At 36.2% G+C, this 18,811-nt stretch overlaps 3 protein-coding genes across 3 annotated transcripts; 1 reads left to right on the top strand and 2 right to left on the bottom strand.

Annotated features, from left to right (window-relative positions):
- Nucleotides 1-300: 300 nt before the first annotated feature.
- Nucleotides 301-1,704, bottom strand: LOC136411848 (retinol dehydrogenase 11-like). Its single transcript, XM_066394612.1, has 5 exons — nt 1,540-1,704; nt 1,282-1,486; nt 1,107-1,231; nt 724-1,037; nt 301-668 (listed from the first exon to the last, which is right to left on the bottom strand). Exons 1-5 carry the CDS (start codon nt 1,679-1,681, stop codon nt 483-485), a joined length of 972 nt encoding a protein of 323 aa, XP_066250709.1. The 5' UTR covers nt 1,682-1,704; the 3' UTR covers nt 301-482.
- A 208-nt stretch (nt 1,705-1,912) lies between these two features.
- Nucleotides 1,913-4,235, bottom strand: LOC136411839 (glutaminyl-peptide cyclotransferase-like). Its single transcript, XM_066394599.1, has 6 exons — nt 3,901-4,235; nt 3,454-3,784; nt 2,695-3,022; nt 2,496-2,632; nt 2,298-2,439; nt 1,913-2,136 (listed from the first exon to the last, which is right to left on the bottom strand). The coding sequence occupies exons 1-6, from the start codon at nt 3,979-3,981 to the stop codon at nt 2,091-2,093; spliced, it is 1,065 nt and encodes a 354-aa protein (XP_066250696.1). The 5' UTR covers nt 3,982-4,235; the 3' UTR covers nt 1,913-2,090.
- Nucleotides 4,236-8,254: 4,019 nt separating this feature from the next.
- LOC136411853 (elastase-1-like) lies at nt 8,255-17,227 on the top strand. The gene is made up of 7 exons (XM_066394625.1): nt 8,255-9,136; nt 9,359-9,528; nt 9,652-9,810; nt 9,999-10,087; nt 10,140-10,270; nt 11,532-11,703; nt 17,136-17,227. The coding sequence occupies exons 1-7, from the start codon at nt 9,029-9,031 to the stop codon at nt 17,192-17,194; spliced, it is 888 nt and encodes a 295-aa protein (XP_066250722.1). The 5' UTR covers nt 8,255-9,028; the 3' UTR covers nt 17,195-17,227.
- Nucleotides 17,228-18,811: the final 1,584 nt, after the last annotated feature.

Here is an 18,811-nt window from a genome sequence, read left to right as displayed (position 1 = left end):
TTTACGGCTTCTTTAAAGCGATTTTAGTCTTTCCGATTTCGCAATATGTTTCAAAAAACGTCTTTATCAAGGTTATTTTCAATTTGTCATTAATGTTCAATTGAATTCGTAAGGATATAGTATTATACAAAACGTACTATCCACCATATCATAGAAGCTGTCAAGATCAGTCAGTTCAGTATTGAACGATCCGTTGAAGTGTTCTTGTGCTGTAATATAATAGTTCTTGTAGAGACAATTAAGTTCTACAAAATCCCCTTAACTGAAGCCAGTTTACAAAATTCGTAAAGGACAAGGAAATAAATATTATAAAATACACTTTAACTTGAAATTGTTATTTAAAGAAAAAAATACATTTTATGGATTCAATTCAAAATATGGATTAAAGGTCATCATCCTAGTTCTTCGTTATATCGATAAGACATATTTGGTTTATACTTTGTACTTATCTGTTTGTTACTCTAACTTTAACTATTAGATTATTACATCATCTCTTGTAAATTCAAAATACGTTCTGTGGTTTTCCATAAACGTTCCGCCAACTCTTGACTTTCCATTATGTTATACCTACTTACCCTGTAGCAATTATGGAAATGCTCTCCTGATAGTTTCTCTATACCTTTTGCTACACTGCAGTAAATGTTTGTTTGGGCTCCTTCAATGGGGCTCTGTTATAAATTAAATTAATCATCTCTTATATCGACAAATAAATCATTTTCTTACTTTGAAAAAGTGTTTAAAAGTTAAAGAGTTGCTATATTTCATAACTGGTGGGAGATCTCTAATAATCTTAGTATTTACTACACCTGGGTGTAGAGAATACGTAGTTGTGCTGGTTCCTTTAAGTTTTTTAGATAACTCAATGGTAAAAAGAATGTTGCAGAGCTTGCTTAACGAGTAGAGATAGACGTTTCCAAGCCAGTCAAATTTGAATTTCGGGAAGTTGTTCAAATCTTCAATGTCAAAGTTCTTCAAAAGTTTGGCTACTATTGATGACACGTTTATTACGCGCGAGTTTGAGGTTTTTTTTAAAAGATCTTAAATATAAAGAATCACACACTATAAAATTCGTCCAATTATAATATGTAGTATTTGTAGGTACTAACCTAAGAGCAAGTACGTAAGCAAGAAGGGGCCGAAATAGTTGATTTGCATTAGCATTAATAACCCATTTTCACTTTTCTTTCTGCCACACGTTCCAACTCCTGCGTTGTTAACCAAGATGTCTAACCTAAAAAAATTATTATCTCCTGCTGCATTATATACTCATTACTGCTGGACCTTTTTTCGAATTTATTGATGTCTTCAGCAAATTTCCTAACAGACTCAAATGAAGACATGTCCAAGTGCTTAAAAAAAACGTTCGTGTTATCTGTAGATTTGATGATATTTTCAGCAGCCTTTGTGCCTCTATCCTCATTCCGACAGGCCAAAATCACTTTTGCCCCGCGTTTTGCAAAATCTTCCGCAGTCTCATAGCCAATTCCTAATTAAATAAGCTCCTCTGCGTTTGATTATATGTATAACTTTAATACTTACCGGTATTGGCTCCAGTAACAATGGCAGTCTTTCCGATTAAACAAACATTACTTTTGCACCACCCTGTTGTGAGTTTAATGTATAGTTTTATGATACCCAAGAAAATTGTTACATAAAACAGTATGCTTAGTGTGAGACTCATTTTGTCTTAGTGGTTTTAGAATCGAATTCTTAATAATAGAAGATAATGAGAAGCAGTTAAATGAGCTTATCAGTGAAAAAAGTTGTGTTGCACATTGCACTGTTTACACTAGTTCCGATAATAATTTTTAAGAAAAGAATTTTGTAATTTCTTTGCTCATTTATTCAAAAATAAAGTTGAGAAATTCAGACTCCCAACATTAACTACTAGAATGCTAAATTCACATTGCAAAAAAGTAGTATCGTTCGTTAACAGAGTTTTTAAACATAAAATATCACACATATTTTAATCTAAGGAATACCTCTTACTTTTTGTAGATTAGCTGTAAGAATACTTAAACAAAAATAAAATCTTAAAGGTAATACTGATTCTGAGTCAAAACATTGCGCAACCTGTCGGAAATCTTCGACTACAACTCTTTGTCAGGAATGTCCTCCGAGGTATCCGATAGGTAACTACAGTTAACACAAAACACATTAAAAACAACATAATATTAGTAAAAAATAAATGTATAAAGTGAGATTTAAGTAACGATTTGTTCATATGGGGTAAAAATTTAATATCAAATGATAGTATCGCTGAAGAGGGGAGTATTTAAAATTAATTTGTTACTGACGCGTGCAAGTACTCCGTGACGAATATTCGTAAGATCCTATTGAGGTTTTCCACAGTGCTCAAGTCGATAATGCTCCTGTCATCCTTCGAAGTGTGCCATTCAGGAGGAAATGGCAGCGGAATCAAGTGCAAGATTGGCACACCTGACAGAAAAGTACCCATGAATAAAATCACTTTTAAAACAGAATTAAACTCATACTTTTTCGTAAAAATGGCAAATGATCGTCTTCTATGTTACCGGTGAAAAAATCCCTTGGGACAAAGTATCTGTTACGCCTTGGATAGAGTTGAGCCAAGTTGTGAAGCCTATCTTCTGCGTCAACCATTCTGTTAAACCTATCAATATATTTTTTAAGAAGAGTGTGAGATTTAGCATTTTTTGTGATTGATTAACTAACCATCTAGCTGTGTCGGTGAAATAGTTAAAAAAACTCGCGTCCTTGTGCCCAATCAAATCCAAAAGTACCAGCATATCAATCTTTTGCAATTCAGATACTGTTTCCCCGGTGCTTTTGGTCAAGGATCGGACTTTGTGGTACTTTGAGGCCAAATGTCGAGCCCCGTAAATCGAATCTTTAGGTCCCCATTTCAAAAAAGCTTCTTCGCCGTCGAAAAAGATAAACTTGAGACTGAGGTCAGAATTCGATTTTATCGAGTCGAGTTGGGAACGAAGTGTTTGTGCTAGATTCAATAACATGGCGCATGGAACTGCGGAGTCTATCGCACCTAGGGCAGGAGAGTATTTTTTAGAAATCAATCACTGTTTAAAGTCAAAATTAACTGAATATTCTTGATATTATGCAAAAATATCCTCTAAATGTATTTTGTTAATGTTCTGTTCTGTGTTAAGTATCTGAATATCATGTAACGCTCAAAACAGACCAAATCACATAGAAAAATACCTTTGAAACTTGTGTAATGCATTGAGTGCCATGGCAGACTCCGGTGTCTGTTTCAGGTTTGCTCCATAAAAGCACAGCAAACACCGGTGTCTGCGAATATTTTGTTGCATTAAGCCTCAGGGCTGCAACTCGTCAAATTAATGTGTCTGCTGTGACTTAATTAAATATCTCTAAATTCTTTAGTTGGAGAAAAATGATTGTGAAACACTATTCTTATATTGACTGTGTGTTTTTTTCAAAAATGATCTAACTTACCAACAAACACTTCATTTTCAAAATACTTGCTATCATAATGGCAGGCAAGCACCAGAAACCTATCGGCAACAGGATTCAAAGCTCCCACTATATTTTTGAAAGTTAACCGACCGAAGTTGGGGGTCTCTGCTTCAAATTCATCAACATCCACATTCCAGCCGAGCTTCTCCAGTTCAGAAGTAATGTAGTTGTAGACGACTTCATGGTTTTCTGTTCCCACTACTCTGGGGATGAGGATGTTGTCAATTGCTGTGTTAAAGTAATTGATGTCAGATAGGCCTGCTAGGTGTTTGATTTCACTGTTGGTCAAGCGTTGAGGGGTGTGGTTTTGCTGGAAAGGATTTGAATGCAATAAATTAGGTTTTTTCAAATAAAATGCCCATGGTGCAAATGAATGTGGATACAGATTGAATAGATTTTATGTTGAATAATAATTTTAGTTTTCACCTGCAATTTCCTGAGTTGATTTGCAGTACCAATACCAAACGCTGATATCACAATCACAGATTTCAGCAACGTAGACAACATAATAAAAGTACTGTGTTAAATTATAATAAAAGCTGCTAACATATTTAACGTTTAGTGAGTTTCCCTGCTGCGGCTTTCTTTTGTTCTCTTTGGGATCTATATAATGAAATTGTAAGCTAATTTTATTCAAATTTATGGAATTCTTTAACCACCACCCACAGAATTTTGGCAATAATTTAATTTACATAATTTAACAAAAAGAAAACTTGAAACTCCCACCCACATTACTTTGTGACCTCCGCTGTCAGTTGCCCTGACGTCCATGTTAATAATTTATCAACCGTGAAGATTGTGTCTTCAAAATTTTTTAAAATCGCGTTTCAGCGTCATTGAGAGTATTTGGTTAATACATTAGTTGAATTTTGGTTGAAAATATTCATTAGTTTGTGGCCATCAGAATTTACAAAGCATTAAATACATACTACTAGAAACTTTTTTTATTATGTTAGGACAAAAAAAAAATTTCTTTTTCGGTGTTGGTGCATTTTCATTATCGGCAGGTTAGAGTTGGTGGAAGAGAATTATTTAGTATTAGTATTACTTCTTAATGTGTTTTCTCATTACTTATCTTTGCTGTTGTCAGTAAAATTGTTGATTTGGATTTTTCAAGAATCACCGATATATTAATCTGGATGATGTAAAGAAGGAACCTCCGTCATAGAAAAAATATGACAATTTATTTAAACGTCAACCATATGGCATCTGTCATAGTCATATGTTTTTGTTATTATTTACATTTGAATTTTTATGTATATTGTGTATTATTTCTTAAAATAGTTTTGTTAATTAAAAAAAAAAATTGTATTTGCAACTGTTAATATGTAAATGCTAAAGGGTACGTGGAACTATTAAACTAAATTATCATTTTGTCAATATCCCATTAAAAGTCGTTCGCCGAATCCTTCAGAAACATTGATAAATATTAAATCTAAACAAGTTTCTATAATATCATTTGTCTCAAAGGTTCAAAGGCATTTGTAAATAAAATATCGTTAATATTTTTCCTTAAAATTACTTAACGGATATAATTTTAAAGCAGAAGGTAGAACATTACAACATTGTATGAATGAGCATCCAGGTTGGTTGTCACACCTCCTCAATTGCTAATAAAAGGGAACAAAGTTATCTCTAGCCCAAACATCATGACTATGAACATTGATGAACAATTCTGAAGCGCAAATAATCAGTGTTTTACTTTACATATGTCAAGCATTTGTAATGTTTCCAGTTATAACACCAGTTTAGTATCATGGGTTTTGTTCAAACTCAAGTAAAACTCAAGAACAAGTCACAAAACAATTTGTTGTATTGTTAAATAGTGTCACTTTAATTAGTTTTACAAAACAGAGGAATTAGGTTGACGAATTCAACGTGACAATTCATTCGAGAGTGTAAGAATGCAAGAGAGTGATTTCTAGGTTATAAAGAACGTAAGTACTAGAAGTCTTGACAAAGATCTATAGATGTGTCACTGACTAAGGGGAGACTATTGGTTAGATCCTTATCTATTAATAAGCAAGACTAATTTTTTATAATTGTTCAAGAGTTGTACTGCTTCAGTGGAAATATTGTAATATTAAAATATAGAAGTTCCTGAACAAACAGGCTATTTTGAGAGTGATTAGTAGCAAAATCCGTTCGTTCTCAGTAAGGCTAATTTAAAAAAGGGCGCTGCATATAGGCGTGAAAAAGGGATACATTACAAATTTGAAAATGTAAAGGCAGGGCATTGTTAACAAACTTGAATGTACAAAAGCATTCTTCCCTGTATCTCAGATCCATTATCAATCTTACAGCGCTTTGAAGTGAGAATACTTTATTTATCCTAATAGAATACCCTCAGGCCAAGACCGCATACAAGGCATGTGAATCAAATGATGAAAAATATGGCACAGTAACATACATTGCCCATAAAATTTCTCAGGGTGTACAAACTTCTAACAGGCTTCTTGCACAAAGTATCCTCATGCCTCTCCCAGAGCTATTCCCAATTGAGGACAACTCCAAGGAAACTTAAGGTTAGCCCTAATGTTCCCCAGATTAGGCAGGGTAAATATAACTCTCTTTGACGTGTTTCTATTGAGCGAGAGGACTCCGGTTTAAATATAGTTGTCAATGTATGAGTTCTTAACAACAGAGAACATTGTCCACGTAAAGATTAAACAGGGTGTCCTACGCTTGATAGATGATTGAATGTTTTTCGAGAATTGAGAGAAATTATTGGAGGAATTTGATCGTGCAGGAAAATGAAAATACTCTATATTTCTAAAATATATTAAAAGTATTGTCGCTTCTATAGTCAAGTAGCACTCATTTTAAGATTTTAAATGGAATAACATATATTATTGAATTGTTTATTTTTTATTAGAATACACAACGTTTTCGTAATTTAACCTACCCTGTATCTCTTACCGTATTAGATATCTTCATAAAGGGTTTTGTAGCAATGACCTGCATACCGGTGCGCAAGAGTCGGCAGTTATCCTAGAAAATGCTTAGAGAATATAAATTATTATCATACATATAATCGACGGACACGGTGTTAACAATACGGCTTTAACAACCTATTACAAAATACATAAACGTAAATAATAATGGTTTGTTTATCCCAGAAAGGATCCAGGTCGGCCCGATAAAAATAAATCATTCAGGTCCCCCTATATGCATAAAAATCACTTCCCCACGAAATAAAAGGAAAATTAGCATGAAAAACAGAAAAAAAGGCAGGAATTCATTCGATTTTTATGAATATTATTTACGCAACACCCCATCGGGCCATTGTAGCTCGTTCGTTGTGGTATACCATTTATTAAGTTTTTGTGACTTTATCGCCCTTTCGTCACGTCATGGCGAGTATTTACCCCCTTGAAAATGTGGGCCGGGCGCCGCTTTAGGTTTCTGTAATTCAGTTTCTTTGTTTGCCAATTTTATCTTAATTGAAATGGAAATGAGGTGCAGGAAATTTGTCTCTAATTGAAAATATAATTATTGTTGGTATCACGAGTTGACTGGTTCAAGTTTGAACTATATCCTACTAGAAAGTTATAAATGGTACAAGGTTTTATTACTGTAGTGAAAGTTATATATTTTCGATTTCACAGTTTATTTGATATGCGCTCTACTGTTAAAGAAACCCTTAGAACTCTTATTAAACGACTTAAAATGGAAATGAAAAGATAATTTTATATAAGATATTAAAGTGCTAGTTGGATTTTAATTCGGAAGATAACTAGCACCATTTTTTCATTGTCGGTACGCAATCAATTGGTTTGCCAGGTTGTGTTCGAATTTTCATTTATGATGCCACTTACTTATGGATCTAAAAATTTATCAAGTTGGGAAAATTTATTTCGAATTTTGTTTCAATACTTAGTGACTAGAGTCGGGAAGTAGGGACAAAAAATACATTTGAAGGAATTCTGCGTCCTTTTGTTAGAAAATTGTAAGGTTCTTGAAATATCTAAGTACAGCCTCATTGGTTTTTGTATTTAATCTAAATTGCAAAAACTCTAAGGATTACGGGTTGATGCAACCTTATCATACACCATTTTATCAAGAAATATGTAAAACGATCTAAGAAACTATGAGATGAAATCAAAGAAGCTCTACTAATCCGAATGATTATCACAGGACACATCTATGTTGAGAAACGTTCCACGTTACCTTGCACAAAGTATCCCGGACCAGGCTGTTATCGGTTTCATGCTTGTTGGCACTCAGCACACGGTTAATCTTCTATGGATAATCATTAGGGTTAGTGGAATCTCTTTAATTTCAAGTGTTTCCTTAATAAATCATTCAGCCAGACGGTATAGCTCGATGTCCACTATGATACTATGATAAAATGGCGCAGTTGCTTAATTTAGCAATACCGTTGCGCGTCTTATTTGAAGTTCCTAAGTACCATAACATTTCCCAATTGGGCGGAGATATGTAGAATCTTTTTGAATCCCATTGTGATTGATTCTTTGAAACAATTTTAAATCAAAACAGAAAATTAGAAATTCTTGGAGAGTGTTATAAATTATAACACAGGGTCATACAATAAATAAATACAAGCATAATCTTAACAAAACAAGCCATGTTAATAGAAAGGAACAATTAAAAGAATGCGAAAACAATTTAAGTATTTCAGACTTCAACATCGACACCACAATTGTTTTCTTCGGCATCCACATAAAGTACTTTTGATTTGAAAAGGTTTCAAATTGAATAAGGAATCCAGAGTAAAATGGGAGTTTCCATTTGAATTTATTACACAGATAGAGCTTTGCTTAGATTTTGCGACAGACATTATTGACTAAAAAATTGCTCTTCGTTTAGCCATTTCTGCACCTTTTACGGTTCTCGAGATCTCGCTATGTGTGTCGAATTGCCTGCAACCCGATTTCATAAAAACGTATTTCGAGAGAATTGTGTACCAAATTTGAAACGTCCGCCCATAAATGGATTTCTCTCGACAACTCGGAGGTAAAGCCTTTTAATTTCATATTCAACGTTAAAATTAGAGAGATGCGAGAAATAAAGCCGTTTTAACAATGGAAAAGCTCAAATGCCGCGACGAGGGTGTACAGCTAATTTAAAAAGATGAATGTTTCAAGAGACGCTTTATTACGTTTTAGGTAAATGTTTAAACTCCAATTTTTCGGGACGAGCTTAATAATTGACTGCGTTCGTGAATAATTGAAGAGCGTAGAATATCGTGCGATTTATAAATTTTTACGAATAATTTCATACTACCGACTGAGGTATTTTTCCGCCAGGTATATCCGCGTTACCGTTGCTCCGGAAGCAGAAAATTCAATGACAAATTGCATTATTTTCGAGCTCCATAAAATTAATGGCCCGGAAAAACTCCGCCATTTTTATAACCAGAACATTGTCATCCTGCTGGAAATAATCAAAATTGTAATTTATTTTTCGACAATAGATAAAATCGCTTTTGTTCATAAAATACGCAGCAGCGCTGCCGGGCAGAAATAAGCTGTTATTTTAACTCAAATTGTCAGTACGTATTTACGTTTGTCGCTTTGAAAATGGAGGAGCTATGATTTGCTCCAAAGGCAATAATTTATCCAGCTTTATTGCCTGGTTTATAATCTCTGTAAATATGGTGCTGTGCATTCGATTCGACACCAGGAGGGGCATTGTCAACGTATGTAACACTTATCGTATGTGCAGGGCCGGCCTTAGCACGTCTTGCGCCCTGGGCGAAATTTTCATCACCGCCTCCTACCACCCAAGAAAAACTGCCGACCAGAAAAATTCGCAAGCCCTAAGCCGTGGCTCAAACAGGCCCCCACCCCCCAGGCCGGCCCTGCGTATGTGCACACTCTTTCCAGCGAGTAGATAATTATAATCCTCTTCGTACTCATAGGGCTTTACCAAACCAACGGAACCAAATGAAGGCGATTTTCCTCACCATGCTTCGTTGGTTACTCAAGTAAATAGCACTCAGCTGATATTTTGTGGAGGCAGCCTGATACACCCTAAATGGGTCCTGACTGCAGCTCACTGCCTGGAACGAGATGGTAAACAGTTTCCTTCGTAAGTTCGAGTCAATTTCCACCTAAGCTTATATTAGATTAAAGTTTCTAACGCAATTTACAGCCGGATATTGCACTTGAGATGACAATCAAACATTTATACAACTTCTTCCTTTTACTTTAGACGTTTAATCAAAGTTTCGGTGGGAAGTGTTTACGCAGATCTTAGGGGCGGCCAAAGTTTGGAAGTCTCCGATGTATACATTCATGAGGGCTATTTTAGGACAGGGGGGAACGACGACATAGGGTTGCTAACTTTAACTACACCTGCGGTTATAAGCAGGTAAATTAGAGAAGTCGAATTTAATTTGACGCCCGATGGCCGCGTTCAGTAAAATCAGCAGTTGTACAACTGTTGGGATTTCGGATCAATTTCAATGGGACCTGTTGTAATTTGTGTTGCGAATCTCAAACAGTTGTACGACTTTTTCTTCTGGTGAATGCCGCCATTTAGTTGTGATTCTCAGTTAGGTTTATCCAGACAGTGGCATTGCATACGAATAACAGTGAAAGTCTGATAGGACAGACTGCCTATTTGACCGGATTGGGGGCCGTAAACGGTTTGATTAATTATTATTATTCCTATTTGTATTTTCATTACTATTCTTTCAGATTTTTTGCAAAGGCCCTCGAGACTGAGACGAGCAACCCTTCACGTTAATTCAGCTAAGAAATGTCTTCTTAAGGCAACTCCTTCTCAGCTATGTTGCACTTCTACGATACGCGAAGGCAAGGCTTGCAAGGTTTGTTGCGAAAATTCACAGTGCGTATTTTTATTTTTGGTCGCACAGTGTAACCAAAAAAAACTTAGAACTCCTTATTAAATTAAAAATGAAGCAGGAAGAGAGGTTGCCAATGGGTAACCTCTCAGTGCTTTTCTAACGGATGTCCAAAACCTCGAATTTTTTATCTTCTCCCAAAAATATATTTGTCTCCTTTTTTTGTTTAGCAGTTTATTTATGTTTACCGGAAAAATCTAGTGAGGCTTAACAGTAAAGAAAATAATAGCAACGCTGAACAAGGATGTCAATATACAATGGGCACTCGGTTATATGAACACTTCATTATATGAACTATCCGCAACAGTGAACACTCAAATTAAATCACGTCAGGTTCTATAGAGTGAAAAGCTTTGATTTCGATTAAATAAATAGAGAGGTGAGGTGCAATATGTACTTGAATGTTCGAAGATTGTAAGATGGGATCTTCACTAAATATCATGCTAATTGTATAGAAGTACATATAATAGTAGGGGGGGTCCCATCTCTAGATGTGCGTACTAATATGGTATTTAGGGGAGATCCCGTTTTACAGTTTAGTGGTCAATCTAAGTGGATAGACGTGTAAGAATAAATTTACATAAGTTGATTTTCTACAAAATTCAGTAAGAAAAATCGATGGTAGAACGAATTGGAGTAACTTCGCTAGAAGCTGTGGGCGCATTTAATATATTGTTCGTTGGGGAGAAAGAAATTTAAAGTGCATGATTGATTTCACGAACACACCTGGTTTGAATTGGTTTACAAAATCAAGCGCTCGCTGTGTTACGAAATTTGCCGAACACAGCTACAGGGTGTTTGGTGGCTGTCGCGCTTTCTTCGGGATATTTTCGTATTTTCCAAAACGCGAAAAAATTATATTGCCACTTAATCTGGGCGCCAAAAGGGAACGAGCAAGGGAAGCTTAATCGTTTAAAAATTTAGAGGGGAACAGAACGGAATCACGCAAGGGAGCGTTTTTCCCCTATTTATCCGGGAAAAACTGACATAACGTGTGCAGAGAATATATTTTATTTAAAAGCCATGTTTTGTTTATTTATACGAAGGGCTGAATGTGTAGGTGAAGGCTAACTCACGCTACTACGGGAGCATTTTTCTTTTTGGATTTTTTCGGGGAATTAATTATGAATAGCGAAGGTTGCGAGGGCATGCTTTTTGATCCAAGAAAATCGCTTTCTTATCGCCATTTTTTTTGGGAACAAACGTGAATATTCACTTTTTTCAGGGCGACAGTGGTGGGCCGTTGGTTATGAAGAACAAAGGGAAATTTTATCAAATAGGAATCACCAGCCGTCTAGCAGTTGTGCCCCTGTGCAAGTTAACATTCAACCACTCTGTTTACACGAAGGTGGCGGCTTATATCGCATGGATATCGGGTGTGACTGCAATTAGCTTCGGTAATGCATAAGAAATTGTATTAATCTGATCAAAGCGAACCAGAGAAATATTGTTATTAAAACATCAGAACCTTGAAGATTCCCCGCACATATATCTTCCTGTTCTTATCAACACATATTTGAATATCCAATTTTTAACCGGGGAGGGTCCTTTAAAGCAGCGGCTCATAAAAAACAAATTGATGTCACAAAAGATTAATGGTAGGTGTCGAGAGCATAATTTCTATTATTTAAAAAATAGCGCACCCGAAAAAATGAGTGATGGGAATACGTCGATGGCGGGGATCGCGGAGAACGTTATTGAAGAGGTATTTTTTAGGTTTAGGCCGAGATTAATGTTGGCGTAATAATTTGAAATCTGTTTGATGGTAACGTTGTGGTATTAATACCTTCACGTAGATCGTTTTCAAATTCGGGACATGCGGCAATGTCGGAGCGAAACTATTTCTCGTATTTCAAAAAGGGATCGCTGCCCTTGGTGACGCGGGGTTTACCGCTTGTCCCCATTCTAATTATCCTTTAAAGAGGCGAACCGCAGCTAGAACCGGATAGTCGCTAATATTGTTTTAACTGTGCTCGGTGTTTGCACATTAGCGTTAATTCCAAAGCAACAGCAACAAAGGGATTCCTCTACCTGCTTGGAGCGGTTATTTATATGGTTTAAGGGCCCTCGGCGAACCTAGAGATTTCGAATTCCGTAAAGCTCATAAAATGCAGTTTAAACAGTAAGGGAGGAAAGGAAGGAAAATTACATATCGTGATGTAAAAATAAGTTATCATCTGTCGAATTTGGCCGCCACGAACCCTTATTATGTCTGACGTTGACCGATTAGGCCTGTATGTGTAACACAATAACGGGGAGTCGAGTTCTAAATGGCGTTACTTGGCAAGAAAAATGGGCGGGACGCAGGTCCTTTGTTGCGGCACTTTTTTTGTCCACGCCAAATTACGTAATTACTTATCTCTCTAAGTAATTACCATTTGTCCATGTAATTGTTTCGGTGTCGGACAACACGAAGACTGTAGCAATTTCCTACATTGTAATTATTACATTAAACACCTTCAGCTTTACGATTATTCGAAGTTGATCGGATTTGCAAAGCGATTTGACGATCGTTTGATAATTTGATGATGTTTTGAAGTAGTCCAATTTTTGTTTCTAGTTTGGTAAAAATTTAACTGGGGTAGAAACGCGTCATTTTGAGCTAAAAGGGGTAGATGAACGGGCGGCCGAAACTTCGTTACAGAGATATAGGGAGCGAAATCTTCAGACTTTTAAAAACTTTGTAAGTGCCTCACGTCTCTTTCAGTTTCTTAGACGTTCTTGAGTTGAAATTTAGAATATTTCCACATTGTTTTCAAAAATTTATAGCGTTAGATTTTGCTTAAAAAATGAGCGTCGGCTAAATTATGGCAAAGCTGCGCAAGGGAGTAAACAGCAAAACGCCTGTAGGGTGACTAGAAAATACCGAGTGGTTTCGGAGATATCCGGAAAAAATTGAAAATTTGTAAAACTGTTTTTACGTTTCATTTTAGTTACTTGCAGGTGATGCGGGCCACCTACAGGGGGAGTCGTAGCGGAACTGATACAGCAGGTGTGTGAAAGAGATCTCAAAATATGACGATTTGTAGAATTTTTTCTACGGTTGATAGTTGAGGAGATATTGACCTCCGAAGTTGGCTTGTAAATTCTAAAAAATGGCATATTTCAGTAATGCGTCATTACAACCCAACCAAATTTAAAACATGTTTTATTTTTATCAATATCTTTAATTGGTAGATATGAGAAATCGATAGGTGTTCAATAAGGGTTGGATTAGGGGTAAGGTGAGGTCTAAAAAAGTTTTTTTTTTAATCTGTAAAGCGACAAACAAACGAACAATATCATTTGATAGAAAATTTAATTTTAAAACTTTTATTCCCCTTCAAAACTTGTCTAAAATCTTATCACTTTTGATAAAATCGCAGTCTTCTGAGATAAAACCAAACCAAATTTAAAGGGATTTAAAGAGATTACCAGTCAAATGCAATATAATGTAATGATGTAATGCCACATTTAGGATAACTGTCACTTGCACGACTTTTGCAAATTACAAATAGGTAATCTCTTTAAATCCCTTTAAATTTGGTTTGGTTTTATCCTACAAAACTGCGATTTTATCATAAATTATAAGATTTTTGACAAATTTTGAAGAGTGATGAAAGTGTTAGAATTAAATTTGCTATTAAACTGTATTGTCCCTGTGTTAGTTACTTTACAGATATAAAAGTTCCAACTTTTTAAGACTTTACCTTACCCCTAATTTAACCCTTATTGAGCATCTACCGATTTCTTATTTTTGCCACTTAGAAATGTTGATAAGAATAAAGCATATCCCAAATTTGTTCGCGTTGTAATGACGCATTACTGAAATATGCCGTTTTTTAGAAATTTACAAGTCAATTTCGGAGGTTAATATCTCTTCACCTATCAACCAATGAAAAAAAAAATCAATAAATCGTCATATTTTGAGATCCCCTACAAGCACCTGCTCTGTGACGGTTCCGTCACGACTCACCTTGTATACTTGTCCGTTCTGTAGCACTATTTTTTCGTTCTTTCGCAAATTTTTAAATTAAATTTTTTCCTTCGCAATTCCATTGAAGTTGAGGGGCGAAGCTGAAAGAACGAAGGCAGGTTGACCGTTGTGATGTGGCATATCCGCGGTTCACTTCTTGTCTTGCACTCAAAACATAGAACAAAAGGCATCCAGTGTTCAAAGTTCATGACTCACGAACTTCCCCTTATTTGCACTCGGCAAAAAGATAAAAGAATTTATCGGGCCAACATCGAAAAGTAGGCTGCACACCCAACCTGTCGTGGCTGCCCCTATTTCAGATACTTTCTAACGTTGACACGTTAATAGACTCATTATACTTTTGACGTTGATAACCATTGTAATAACCAGGTTGGGCTTTATTCAGAAAAAAATACACAGGGAATATGCTGTATGTGTATTTATGGGCCCGACTAGAAAATGCTCGCATGTAAAACACTTTTGTCACGTGATCATCACTGCGGCAATTCGCAGGAAATTCACGGGCTCGGCTTTAAGTTGGATTTCCGATTATTTGGACCGATAAAGAGGCGGAGTTTTTTAATTGAGTTATCGGTTGTTTATATTGTTATTGAAAATTTCCAATGCGATTTGTGGCAGCACGCACCCCAAAGAACTTAATTAAATCGGAAACATGGGGAGTCGGTGAATCGCGAATAACAAAATAAATAAAGGGAAAAGCAATCCAAAACTTAATATAACAATGTTTCCGGCCCGGTGGCTTTTTGAGAGGTGCGAATACGCGATAGATTTTTGTCTCATAAATGGGATTTGCGCGGCTGCTTGAGGAAGGTCTGATAGTCCATTCGATTATTCGCTCTAAAGGCCTCTCCTAAAATCGTTTTATAGCCCCCGAAAAAAATTACATCTCCCTCGCCTGTTAGCTACTTTCCCCGGAGTTTTGTAGACTCACAGAAACGAGAGTTACACATTTCAGAGCTCTGGCCCTCCCTAAATTTCGTGCGGTTGGCGTAATTAATTCTTCAAGAACCGACAAAACAGAAATAGCTTTAAAATTGATTTTAATTTGCGGATCTGTATTCAATTTCCAGCGCTAAAGCCCGGGGATTAATATTTTTAATTTCCATAGTCGTTTGAGAGCTCAAGTGGCAAACGTGGCGTTTAAAGCTCAATCGTTAGCGGTTTAATTTGCACTTTTAATTCACGTAAGTAAGCCTATAAAAAGCTTATTTTGGTTCTGGTTTTCGGCAACAATGTTGTTGCGAATAAAATTTTAGGAAATAAAATATCAGCGTGACGAAAGAGGAGGCAATATAAAAAGCTCTCATATTGAAGCTAGAATCCTTTCATATACAAATTTCTGGTGAATATATTCATGAAGGGGACAATGTATATGAATTTGGAATAATATTCCTCAGGATATCGGGTAGAACCGCCGTTTTTCTCGCAAGGCAATATGGGGAACATTGGCCTCACAAACGTTTGGCGAAAAATATAGTGGGGACAGGTGTAGCGACTACGTTCTAACAAGGATCTCCTGAAAATTATCCTCCGTAAAAACGCTTAATACTGGTCCAGATTTAGAGGGTTCGGAAGGGGCGAAATGAATAATTGCGTTTCCCCGAGTTTAATTCAAATCGGTTTTTGTCTCCCGCCACCTAGCGACGATTAATTAGCAACTTTCGCGCCCCACTTATATTTTATTGCTGTGTCACTATCAATTTTCCTGCCTAAATCGTAAACAATTAATTCGGTTTAGACCTAAAATTAAAAAAGTTAATTACCGACTGTTTGCAGTAACCCGAAGAAAATCCAATTTCACCGGGTATAAGCCACATATCAATAAGCCGGAGGTTTCAGAACTTGTTAACACAAAACGTATTCCGATCGGCAAACAAAGCCAAAGATTCAATTTAGTCAACGTAAAGGCAAATATTATTGTTTCCAGAAAGGCCCGCGAGATATAGTTTTGACCTTAAGGTCGAAGCAGTGTTATTCTATATAGGGCAACGATGTTTGCTGGGTTCGCAGCATAGTGCTGGACAAATATTTTATCTGTTTTAGTTCTTTTTGAGACTGATAGGGGAAGGAGTTTCATAAAATCAATCCCTTTGCGAATTTATCTCAAAGGCTATTGTTACTATACACACTGTTGCTACTAATGTCAACCCAGGAATAAAAACGGTATACAATTGGAAACATTTTTCGGTCATATAAGTAGTGAGGATGTAAGCGGGTATCAATGATCTTCCATGCCTCTTGATGTTGATTGAACCCACATGAAAATACCTGGAAACTCTTACGAATTTATTCAGCATTTTTCTGGTGGAGAATCTGCGCAGAAGGAGCGCGCCCTAGCATTCGCTTTCGGTCCGAATTAAATCTTGGCTGGCCATCATGTACTTTTCAATAGAATGGGCAATGTTCGGATTTCTAGCATGTAGTAAATCATTATCCATCTCCCGTTGTAAATCATTGTCAAGAGAAAAAATATCCTTTGTTGGAAAAGAAACACATGGGCCAACTTGTACCGTTTACAAGTGGACACCGGCTAGGAAACATGTGTGCTGCACATGGTGTGCAGCTGACTAAGGACCAGGGAGACAGGCAATGGTGACATACAACAAAAAAAAACCAGAACACTTTGGCAAGTTGATCGAAACGGGCGCACTTGATATCCTTCGGAAATTTTTATTGTTAGCATTATTAAGTTATCTTCGTTAGTTGTTAAAATAAATAATTTGAAAGGCATCATAACTGAGAAGTGAATTCCTCAAGTGTACGTCGTCCACGAACCCTTGTTTACCACTGAGTAAATTGAGATAATATGAGGATAGTAATCATTATCCAACAGACAACTTTCATCAATTCCAGTGTTACGATCCAAGACCTTCGACGATCTAGAGATCTTCAAGCACGACAATCACTGTTAACAGGATAGAAGAACGCACTGTACTTAATGGGAGTGGAAGCGTATGCCGTGTGCGCAGATGCACTTCCCTTCACTACCAGAGGAAGAGCGAATAAATGTACCGGACTGACTAGCTCAACTGAAGCGACACGGTCAACTAGGGTCGTTTGGAGCAGGGGGCTTCATGGTGACAGGTAAAATCTTTTTCAGTTTCAGTTAGTAGCATTTTGCATGCAAGCTACATGACCCTTAAGTAAATGTTGTTGTTCCTTTACTGGTAGTCAAAATACAAAATCTCGTATGCACACTCGTAGAAAATTGTCGATTATCGTCTTGACACTATTAACGCTGCTCCAAAGAAAACTTAATAAATCGAAATTGAAAAATTTAAATTTCGATTGAATTTTGATTGAAAAACCCTCTCAAACATTACTACTCGTTTTCTTTCCGGTTCAAGATCTAAAATCAGCCAAATTCAAAATATCGATTCAGCTTCGGTCCATAAAACTAAAACGATTTCGGTGCGGTTTTAGTACTTACGGTGCAGTCCGCATCTTTGCACCCGATATCCGTTTGTTACCTCATCGCCTTTGATAATAAACTCTTAAAGTTTAAACATAAAGAACTTAAACGTAAACGTTATTTATGATATTGCGCTTGCGCATTGAGGTTCCCTTCGTATTTGCCGTTTACAGAGGAATGTTATAGCGTACGTTCACATTATAAGTAAACACTAATCTAACTTTATGAATCCTTGCAATTTGCGTGCTGACGTCAAATGGGAGGGTTTCGGCCTAGTTTACGTCTACGTACACATTTTTTATATGATTTAGTTAAAATTGCTAATATCCACTGCAATTATGGGCGCAAGGTCACAAAGTCGTGTTATTGGTACTACTTCATTAATAATAATTGAAAACAGATATGACTAAATGCTATCAAGTTTCTGAAGCTTTTACTTAGGTCTCATGGGACTCTACGTCTCTGTCTAATAGAAATGTAACTCGTTAACTCGAAGCATATAATCTAATCATCTATCATAGGAAAGGTAACGGTTCAACGTCACCATTTCCGATAGCACAATAGAATCCAATTTCGGAGAGAGTAAGAGCAAATATTTCCGATACCGTGGGTCGATTTAATTTTGTGGAAGCCGAACGTAGTATATAAGTCGGTTGTGCAAATTTACTCTCCGTTCGCCATTATGAAACTTCGGAAATTATTGTTATTACTATTATTATTATGATTACCTTGATATTAAAAATTTCTCGTTTCAGTAAAGTGCCAACATTTCTTTCTCTTCAGGGTGTTAATTAAATATATAGACGAATTTTAAGGGGTGAATCTTATCTTTTGTCAAGAAACTGAATTGTGTAACCATCCGCAATTTTGTCAAGAAATTCTAATGTGATTCTCGTTCGCCATTACTTAGTACAGCTGTAATTTCAGGATTAAAGCTCTTGTGTATTAATTTTATATCAAATATCCTTAAATAATTAATATCTACACATTACATACTCCAAAGTTTCCTTTTTCGATGCTTTTTAAACTCTCTTTCGAATATTCATATCCGAAATTAAACAGAAGCATAATCGACCACCAAGTTGGTTTTCTTGTAGCCACAACTTTGTTTTGAACC

The sequence above is a fragment of the Euwallacea similis genome, chromosome 1 (assembly GCF_039881205.1).
Source record: "Euwallacea similis isolate ESF13 chromosome 1, ESF131.1, whole genome shotgun sequence".
Taxonomy (NCBI): Eukaryota; Metazoa; Arthropoda; class Insecta; order Coleoptera; family Curculionidae; genus Euwallacea; species Euwallacea similis.
Note: the sequence above shows the minus strand (reverse complement) of the source record. Positions and strands in the feature narration are given on the sequence as shown.

What these genes read in the sequence shown, in the direction of transcription:
- LOC136411848 (XM_066394612.1), bottom strand. Translation starts at nt 1,681, where the DNA reads ATGAGTCTCACACTAAGCATACTGTTTTATGTAACAATTTTCTTGGGT. An exon ending in TGTTACTGGAGCCAATACCG is followed by an intron (nt 1,487 to 1,539) that starts GTAAGTATTAAA and finishes TTATTTAATTAG; the next exon opens with GAATTGGCTATGAGACTGCG. An exon ending in CTTTTAAACACTTTTTCAAA is followed by an intron (nt 669 to 723) that starts GTAAGAAAATGA and finishes AATTTATAACAG; the next exon opens with AGCCCCATTGAAGGAGCCCA.
- LOC136411839 (XM_066394599.1), bottom strand. Translation starts at nt 3,981, where the DNA reads ATGTTGTCTACGTTGCTGAAATCTGTGATTGTGATATCAGCGTTTGGT. An exon ending in ATCAACTCAGGAAATTGCAG is followed by an intron (nt 3,785 to 3,900) that starts GTGAAAACTAAA and finishes AATCCTTTCCAG; the next exon opens with CAAAACCACACCCCTCAACG. An exon ending in TTCACCGACACAGCTAGATG is followed by an intron (nt 2,633 to 2,694) that starts GTTAGTTAATCA and finishes ATATATTGATAG; the next exon opens with GTTTAACAGAATGGTTGACG.
- LOC136411853 (XM_066394625.1), top strand. Translation starts at nt 9,029, where the DNA reads ATGATTTGCTCCAAAGGCAATAATTTATCCAGCTTTATTGCCTGGTTT. An exon ending in CCAGGAGGGGCATTGTCAAC is followed by an intron (nt 9,137 to 9,358) that starts GTATGTAACACT and finishes TCGTACTCATAG; the next exon opens with GGCTTTACCAAACCAACGGA. An exon ending in GATGGTAAACAGTTTCCTTC is followed by an intron (nt 9,529 to 9,651) that starts GTAAGTTCGAGT and finishes CTTTTACTTTAG; the next exon opens with ACGTTTAATCAAAGTTTCGG.